The 9,654-nt window shown below is 40.4% G+C and overlaps 1 protein-coding gene across 1 annotated transcript; it reads right to left on the bottom strand.

Annotated features, from left to right (window-relative positions):
- Window positions 1-4,636: 4,636 nt before the first annotated feature.
- LOC139420791 (interferon regulatory factor 1-like) lies at window positions 4,637-9,338 on the bottom strand. The gene is made up of 8 exons (XM_071171064.1): window positions 9,105-9,338; window positions 7,640-7,731; window positions 7,296-7,395; window positions 6,912-7,123; window positions 6,243-6,477; window positions 6,088-6,122; window positions 5,800-5,929; window positions 4,637-5,322 (listed from the first exon to the last, which is right to left on the bottom strand). The coding sequence occupies exons 2-8, from the start codon at window positions 7,724-7,726 to the stop codon at window positions 5,183-5,185; spliced, it is 939 nt and encodes a 312-aa protein (XP_071027165.1). The 5' UTR covers window positions 7,727-7,731; window positions 9,105-9,338; the 3' UTR covers window positions 4,637-5,182.
- Between the last annotated feature and the right edge of the window lie 316 nt (window positions 9,339-9,654).

Raw genomic sequence — 9,654 nt, 5'->3', positions numbered from 1 at the left:
ATACTTCCTCCTTGCTTTGCCATGGCTATATTGGAGATGCCCATCCTAAACTGCATACACTGGTTTCCATACCAATTTACTAATGCTGAGGGGTTCCTTATTTTTATATCTTTCCATGCAGAAAAAAAGTCTACAAGCTGAAACAAACTGTGTGGGAGACTTGTCCTCAAGGGAAAACTGAACCATAGGAATGCATCTCCCTCTCAAAGACAGTGGTGGAGTTGTGATTTTTCCGACATGAATCAGCTAAGCCACATGAACATTTAGAAACTAAGACCCAACTTATTGAGAAGCAGCTGAACATGCATGGAGCTTGAAGCCATATAATAAACTCAAATGACCAGGAAAAACTCAGGGCCCCATTTATAAGTATAAGTCAGGTCAAATTATGACGTTATGAAGGGAAACCGTATGGACTGTGAAAAAAACTGTAAAAGTATAGTTTCGACACCAACTCCACTGCATGTTTGGACAGCCGTTTTAACAAAAATGCCTAGAATTTGATATCAATATTTCCCATAGGATTCAATGGAGAAACCAATTTTTGAAATTGCTAATTTAATGATTGAAAACAATACTGTGATCCTGTCTATGTAAAGCTGCTTTAACATACCGTGCATTCAGAAAGTATTCAGATCCCTTGACCTTTTTCCACATTTTGTTATGTTGCAGCCTTATTCTAAAATGGATTCAATTAAACATGTTCCTCATTATTGTACACACAATACCCCATAATGACAAAGTGAAAACAGGTTTTTAGAAATACCCTTTGCTATGAGACTCGAAATTGAGCTCAGCTGCATCCTGTTTCCATTGATCATCCATCCATTGATGTTTCTAGAACTTGATTGGACTCCACCTGTGATAAATTCAATTGGTTGGGTATTATTTGGAAAGGCACACACCTGTCTATATAAGGTCCCACAGTTGACAAGTGCATGTCAGAGCAAAAACTAATGCATGAGGTCGAAGAATTTGTCCATAGAGCTCTGCGACAGGATGGCGTCAAGGCACAGATTTGGGGAAGGGTACCAAAACATTTCTGCAGCCTTGAAGGTCCCCAAGAACACAGTTGCCTTCATCATTCTTAAATGGAAGCAGTTTGGAACCACCAAGACACTTCCTAGAGCTGGCCGCCCGGCCAAACTGAGCAATCGGGGGAGAAGGGCCTTGGTCAGGGATGGTCAGGGATCACTCTGACAGAGCTCCAGAGTTCCTCTGTGGAGATGGGAGAACATTCCAGAAGGACAACCATCTCTGCAGCACTCCACCAATCAGGCCTTTATGGTAGAGTGGCCAGGCTGAAGCCACTTCTCAGTAAAATACAGATGACAGCCTGTGAGAAAACAAGATTCTCTGGTCTAATGAAACCAAGATTGAACTCTTTGGCATGAATGCCAAGCATCATGTCTGGAGGAAACCTAGCACCATGCTTTGGTATGTTTTTCAGCTGCAGGGACTGGGAGACTAGTCAGGTTTGAGGCAAAGATGAATGGAGCAAAGTACAGAGATACCCTTAATGAAAACCTGCTCCAGAGTGCTCAGGATGCCAGACTGAGGTGAAGGTTCACCTTCCAACAGGACAATGACCCTAAGCACACAGCCAAGACAACGCAGGAGTGGCTTCGGGAAAAGTCTTTGAATATCCTTGTGGCCCAGCCAGACACCCGGAATTGAACCCGATCGAACATCTCTAGAGAGACTTGAAGATAGATCTGCGGCAACGCTCCTAATCCAACCTGACAGAGCTTGAGAGGATTTGCAGAGAAGAATTAGAGAAACTCCCCAAATACAGGTTTGCCAAGCTTGTTGCCTCATACCCAAGAAGACTCAAGGCTGTAAATGCTGCCAAATGTGCTTCAACAAGTACTGAGTAAAGGGTCTGAATACTTATGTAAATGTAATATTTAAGTTTTTTATTTTTTATATACATTAGCAAATAATTCTAAAAAAATATTTTTTATTTTACATCATGGGGTATTGTGTGTAGATTGATGAGGGGAAAAAACAATTTAACATTTTAGAATAAGGCTTTAACGTAACAAATTGTAGATTAAGTCAAGGGATCTGAATACTTTCCGAATGCACTGTATATAATTACTGTACTGGTACTCCCTGTATATAACCATGTTATTTTCTACTCCTTGTTTTATTCTTGTGTCACTATTTCATTTATTTTGATTATTTGGGACCTTATCTTTAGCTCTGCATTGTTGGAAAAGGACCGGTAAGTAAGCATTGCACTGTTAGTCTACATCTGTTGTCCAGGAAGCATGTGAGAAATAACAGTTGATTTGATTTGATGTATGGATAAGGCTCCTGTTGCCGTGCTAACAGTTGCCTGGAGAAAGTGTGGTGATTTCTCTGTACCAATTCCATCCTTGTCAAGTATTCTGGACAGGTCACTAGATATGAGGAAAATATCTCAAACTCCATTAGCATTATTGCACAAGTATTTGAATAAAAAATGAAATGTTTAAACAACTATACTCTATATCTAAATATTATTATGATTCTGTATTTCTAGACTAGCTCAAATTCAGCACAGTTCTTTCAGCTCCAGTTTTAGAATGTAGAACAAGATGGTTCAATACAGTCGTGGCCAAAAGTTTTGAGAATGACACAAATATTAATTTTCACAAAGTCTGCTGCGTCAGTTTGTATGATGGCAATTTGCATATACTTCAGAATGTTATGAAGAGTGATCAGATGAATTGCAATTAATTGCAAAGTCCCTTTTTGCCATGCAAATGAACTGAATCCCCCAAAAACATTTCCACTGCATTTCAGCACTGCCACAAAAGTACCAGCTGATTCTCTCGTTAACACAGGTGTGAGTGTTGACGAGGACAAGGCTGGAGATCACTTTGTCATGCTGATTGAGTTCGAATAACAGACTGGAAGCTTCAAAAGGAGGATGGTGCTTGGAATCATTGTTCTTCCTCTGTCAACATGGTTACTTGCAAGGAAACACGTGCGTGCCGTCATCATTGCTTTCCACAAAAAGGGCTTCACAGGCAAGGATATTGCTGCCAATAAGATTGCACCTAAATCAGCCATTTATCGGATCATCAAGAACTTCAAGGAGAGCGGTTGCTTCTCAGCCAAGGGAGTGGGCTCACTCACAATTTTACTTAATACCACAGCCATGAATAAAGAATGGTACCAACCTCCGAGAGAAATTTCTCCCAACCATCCAGGAACAGTTTGGTGATGAACAATTCCTTTTCCAGCATGATGGAGCACCTTGCCAGCATGATGGAGCACCTTGCCATAAGGCAAAAGTGATAACTAAGAGGCTCGGGGAAGAAAAAAACATTGATATTTTGGGTCCATGACCAGGAAACTCCCCAAACCTTAATCCCATTGAGAAATTGTGGTCAATCCATAAGAGGCGGGTGGACAAACAAAACCCCACAAATTCTGACCAACTCCAAGCATTGATTATGCAAGAATGGCCAGCCATCAGTCAGGATGTGGCCCAGAAGTTAATTGACAGCATGCTAAGGCAGATTGCAACGGTCTTGAAAAAGAAGGGTCAACACTGCAAATATTGACTCCTTGCATCAACTTCATGTAATTGTCAATAAACACTTATGAAATGCTTATAATTATATGCTTATAATTATACTTCAGTATTCCATAGTAACATCTGACAAAAATATCTAAAGACACTGAAGCAGCAAACTTTGTGGATATTAATATTTGTGTCATTCACAAAACTTTTGGCCACGACTGTATAATACAATGGACAATAAAATGTATACCTTGTATTAAGTACACTGCGATGATTTGTCAAACTACCGAAATAAGAAATGAGAACAATTATAAAACATGGATTGTCTCCACCCACCTGTTTATCTGCCTTGACTCTGAACCCACCTGCCTGACATACTGCCTGCCCTGACCTCGAACCTGCCTGCCACTCTGTACCTACTGGACTCTGACCTTGTTATGATCTTTTGCCTGTCCACGACCATTCTCTTGCCTGCCCCTTGGATTATAATAAATATCAGAGACTCTAACCATCTGCCTCCCGTGTCTGCCTCTGGGTCTCGCCCTGTGCCCTTATAGCTTCTGTGGAAAGCAGTTGCAAAAGTAGTTTGACCCGTTTCCGAGAAACGTTTACAAACCTGACATGAAAAAATGTGCATCGGTATTCAACAGTGTTTTATATGCTTGAGTCTGAGAAAGTAATTCCTCTCTAATTTATATAGTAGTGTAGTTTACAACAGCTGGGAATAATCATGTGATTTACACACAATGCTGTGTTAAATCCCCTTCACCATTAAAAAAAAAAACGTTTATGCTCTGTTAAAAGCCTTGCCACTTTGAAGAATGGCAATAAGACTCCCTTCAAAACCAATCTGTTTCCAATAAAGTGTTATTCTACAATTATTACATTGTAATTTACAATGTTACTATAGACTTGCATCACAGGCTGTTGCCTGTTGTGCAGTGATGCATTGGACACCGTCAGCTCCCCATGTCTTAGATAGCTAACTCATCCGGTTATATAGGCTGTTCTCCCCTCATCAAAACCTCTCTAAAAGTATGTCATGTCAGATAGAAATATTTTTAGATATTAAGTATAGTATACAATATATTAACTATACAGTATACACACAACTCACAATAGGTTGGCATTTCATTTAATTTGTACAAACAAAAAAAACAATGATATAAAATATATATATACAAATATACACAAAATGACATCTTTAACACCTTTCACCAAATGAACAGACATTTTCTCAAAATAGTTCGTTATGAATGATTATCGTCCGGGAATATAGTGCTGTATACCATATAGTGTGTACATAACGGAACATTTTGTCACAGTGAAACAGAAAAACCTGATGTTGCTCATCCAAGCGGAGAGTTGATGTGATGTTTTGGCAACGGGCTAGCTGCCATCATATCAACTGTGGATCTTGTAAATGAGCTATTCATACTGAGTACAATACAGCTATGAGCACGATTTTAACAAAGAGTGGAAACACAGTAGAGAGTACCAGACATACTTCCTTTCAAAAATGCTACCAAAGGTTTTAGAGATCCTCCAACTGTCACAGAGCAGCATTCGTCAAATGCCAAAGATGGTGTAGCTTGAGGTCATGACTTCAAGAAAAAGTCGGGAATGAAGTCTTTTGGTTCTGTTCAGGGTCTGAGAGAGCGGGCCTCAGAGTGGGCATGTGATCTGTTGGGGATAACTGGATGTGTTGTTGTTCAGTGACCAGTAGTCGGTGTAAGGGTGGATGTCGTCAATGATCGGTAGTCCTGAGATGAGTTCTGTGTACAGCCGCAGCTCTATTTCCGCCCCTGTCAGACGAACAAAACAAAGGAGGTCAGTAATGCAAGAGAATCACAGCTGAAAGATGGCACAGACTTCGTCTTATGTTTTGCAATATTGACAGCGGCCTTGTTAGATGATTTTGGATGCAATGGTAAAAACTGAAGCTTAGGCTCTGGTCAAATCATTCACTTCTATGTCTGCCATCTATTTACCATATATGCATTATCATGTTTCACACCTTATGCACATGAGAAGGAAATATTATTGATTGAAGCACTGTCCTCAATCGTCTCAGTGTTTTACATGTGACAGATTTGTTTAACAAATATGTTTACAATGGCCTACAGAATCCAGAGTTTTCCTATTCATTTTCCTTGTTTGTAGTCTTTCATTTTGACTAACAAATGTTTTACAAAGACAATGCATGGAGACAGGACGAAATCCTGCCGTTGAATACTACAGTATAATTAACAGCCTGATTCCATCTAGCATAATTTATTTACCTGAGTTATCACTCCATTGGCTCTCTGGACTGTGGTAAGACTCTGCAGTGTCGAAGGACTCTGAGGTGTCTACTTCATTGCTCAGGAACCCCTTGTCGTTTACACTGCCTTGCTCCCAAAGCTGTGTCATCTAAATGGGCAAAACACAGGTGATGAGCCTGGTTGAATTTTTGCTAGGTTTAACTGTGTTAGAATTTCTAGTATTCAATACAGAATATCTGGCAAACATGGATTATTCCTGATAATTAAAAAAGCACACTGAACTTGTAGTGGTAGAGACAAACTTACCTCAATAAGGGTTTCTTGGTGACTGTCTTCATAGTCTGTAAAGTTGAAGAAGGGCAATTGGCATGAGCATTGTGCAAACCTCAATTACATTCGCAGCCCACACTCAAACACAAAGAGTTTAGTCAAACCCAAATATCTAGCAAGGTTAATCTTACCTGTGGGGTGGTCTGGTGACACTTGGAAAGATGTGTAGAAGTTGTTGGTGCTGTCTGGGCCTATTTCCACACTGGTGGAACACTCTGGGGCAAATGTGAAATCATCTAGGTTGTCTGTGCTGTCTACTATGCTTTCCTGTGTCATACTGTCCTCCTGCGGGTGTGTGTTGGTATTGAGGTCCTCGGGGCAAATGGTTTCGCTGTACGACATTCCCTCTGTCTTGATCTGTGACCCCTAGAAGAGACAATAGCAAAACATGAAGTAAGATTATAATGTTCATCTCTGTTGACACTGGCTTGGATACAGCCAGCCGAAATAGACATGCACAGGTCTTTATATAGCAGAGGGAATACATTACTACAATGATGATAGGGATTCTAAAGTGGGTTGAAGGGGTTCTGAAGTGGGTTGAAGGGATTCTAAAGCGGGTTGAAGGGATTCTAAAGTGGGTTGAAGGGATTTTAAAGTGGGTTGTAGGGATTCTAAAGTGGGTTGTAGGGATTCTAAAGTGGGTTGAAGGGATTCTAAAGCGGGTTGAAGGGATTCTAAAGCGGGTTGAAGGGATTCTAAAGTGGGTTGAAGGGATTCTAAAGTGGGTTGTAGGGATTCTAAAGTGGGTTGAAGGGATTCTAAAGCGGGTTGCAGTTAAAAAAGGAATATAACCTTACCTTGTTATTTTTCTTTACAGTGTTTGCTTTTGACCTCTTGTTATTTGGCTTGGAGTGGACGTTCTTCATCTTGTAGACACGCACCGCTCCACTCCCTCTGTTGATGCTTTTGTCTTTCACTTCCTCTATGTCAGGAAGGGAGTTCATTGCACAGCGGAAATTAGCCTTCCATGTCTTAGGGTCCGGTTTAGTCTCGCCTTGTATGAATTTCCCTGCATCCACAGACAAGTGACATCATTGTTATTACGATGCAGTAAGTATATTGAAAAACCTTACGGTGCTGAAGTGCATATTGCGCAGAGCATATGATGCATCTTCGGTAAAATTAAATGTTATTATGAGAGGGGCTATAGTAGGTAGTCTAGGTATGTGTTATTTGCTCACCTGTGTGCATGGCCCATTGCTTGAACAGACATGCGTCCTTGTTCAAGTCCCATCCATGACGTGCAGCATGCTTCCATGGGATGGAGAAAATCTTATTGTCCTGGACAAAAACCACAAAGCAATGGGTTTCAAATGAGAGCCTCCTATCTCTCACCTCAGCTTCTCCTCTACATGCTTGGTTTTGAGTAGTCCTTCTCATGGGTAATAGTGCTTAATATGCTTGGAGCTGTCAATGTCTGGACTAAGTTCTCTTCTTACAATGAGTGTCCGCCACTGCAATGTTTCAGGGAGTATTTGTTTCCTTTGTACATACAAATGCATTAGATGAGTCTGATGAGTCTTACCTTGTCCACCCACACCAATCCACTGATGGTGTTGGACTCAATCTTTTCCTCCAACCAAGGTCTCATTCTCATCCTAGACACAGGCATGGTTCCTGGGAGAGGAAGGAGAATAGATTAGCTCAGTTTTAGCCACATGGAATGTGAGGTAGATGTGCACGCATGTTACTCAGGCCCTCCCACTGCCCTTCTCAGTTAGTGCAGATGTTTAGTCCAGTGAAGCTCATGACCTAGCCTTGGCAGACTATAGTCTGAGATTAATGTGCATTCCCAGTAAACACTCCTATCCCACTTGGACCAGCTCATACATAAAGCATCCTCCATTCAGGCTGCAAAGGCATAATTTATTTCCGTAGCTATCATTAATGGCGAGCTGCCAGAAAATATGTGTACTGTCTTAATAAAACACAATTTTCCATTAACATTTCGTGCTTTCGAACAATTTAGGACGTTGAACAACGCGTTCAGCGAACGGTGTACAACATCCTAAATTGCCCGAAATTACGAAAAATGGTGGTGGCAATTTGTGTTTTATTAAGACAGTACACATATTTTTCGGGGGTTCGCCATTAAAGATAGTTAAGGAGGGTAATTGTGCCTTTACAGTCTGAATGGAGGATGCTTTAAGTGCGAGCCGGTCCAGGAGAAGCACGAGTGTAGTATCGGGAATGCACATCAATTCTAGACGATATGCAGCTCTAGCGCCCACTATCGGATGCCTAGTCTCGTCATGACCAGGAAGTGTGATGTAGCCATGACCATTGTCAACGACTGTCAAATTACTGGACTATCCAAATCAGTGAAAGAAAGCAGTACTAGTATTTCTGTCATGTGCATTTAATAGGACTACATTGAACGTCTTTAAAAGTATTTTTCGTTGTCTTATTCAAGCAGATAAAGAGTTTGGTTATATCTAGTGAATCCCAGGTTAAATGGAGCAGGTTCTTTAGAAGTGCTTAAAAAGAACACGATGGACATATTCAACAAATAACATGCACACTCTGATCGTGCACTGAGCAAGCGAACGGATTTAAACCAATGCATTACAGTGCCTAGATACGTTACAAACAGTGTTACACCTAGACCTACTAAAACGTGCAATTATTTATATTTTAACTAGAACTCTTGAAAAGTCATAATATACTACTGCAATTTTGTATTAGCTACTTGCATTACTTCGGCTAGGTTAATTCACCAACAGGTTGACCGTACCGCCACAACCCTTTGCTTCAAGGCGCGTTCGTGTCAGTGTAATATTATCTGTCAAAATATGTGGACTATGCCCAGTGACAAGATGCACGCTGCTGCACACACGTAAAAACAAATGCGAGTCCCTATTTTTTTTTAAATGCCTACAGGCCTACTATAAATACAAACTATATTGTCTATAAATATGTACAAAGAGAGCTATGAGCACAGTTTATATGTGGCCTAGTAGTGGATGCAATAAGAAAAGAAAATCACTTACAGCTGCAATATGATTTCGCTTAATCCGATTGATTAGAAATATAGCCTAAAAGCAGGTATTCTCTTTTGCAAAGATGGAGCGAGAAGTTGTTCCTCTGTTATTCCTTGTAATATCCACTCTGGTCTTCATTGACAGTGTGTACACTCTGCTGAAGGAACAATGGTTTTTATACAGAGATGCTGGGACTTCCCCACTTAGTAGCATGCATACAGTTTTGGCAGCAGTCCGCATCTGCGCCGAATGTCACAACAAGGACGGCGCGCTCAAACTACAGGCAACCTGATTTCCGAGAAATCATGCCGTTGTGAGCGAAGCTATGATAGTCATGATAAGGCGTGAACAGACCCAATAAAGTAGCTATGCATGTTGATCGTAGCAGTATAACGAAGTATAATTTACAATATCTAGGCTTTTTATTTCTTATTGTTTTTTAGTGAAAATTTTAAATTCTGCATGACTATTGATAGTTTATTAATTTAACTTGTGTTTATAGAATATATAGAGATGATGCATAGTAAACAGGCTATCTTATCAGTTAAGTAATCCTCCC

Source organism: Oncorhynchus clarkii, chromosome 12 (assembly GCF_045791955.1).
Source record: "Oncorhynchus clarkii lewisi isolate Uvic-CL-2024 chromosome 12, UVic_Ocla_1.0, whole genome shotgun sequence".
Lineage (NCBI taxonomy): Eukaryota > Metazoa > Chordata > Actinopteri > Salmoniformes > Salmonidae > Oncorhynchus > Oncorhynchus clarkii.
The sequence above is the reverse complement of the archived record's forward strand: the minus strand, read 5'-3'. Positions and strand labels throughout refer to the sequence as shown.

Bases quoted from the DNA above. Each gene is read 5' to 3' on its own strand.
- LOC139420791 (XM_071171064.1), bottom strand. From the start codon at position 7,726: ATGCCTGTGTCTAGGATGAGAATGAGACCTTGGTTGGAGGAAAAGATT. The intron at 6,478-6,911 runs GTAAGGTTATAT...TGTCTCTTCTAG, and splicing joins CTGTAAAGAAAAATAACAAG to GGGTCACAGATCAAGACAGA. The intron at 5,930-6,087 runs GTAAGTTTGTCT...TTGCCCATTTAG, and splicing joins ACCAAGAAACCCTTATTGAG to ATGACACAGCTTTGGGAGCA.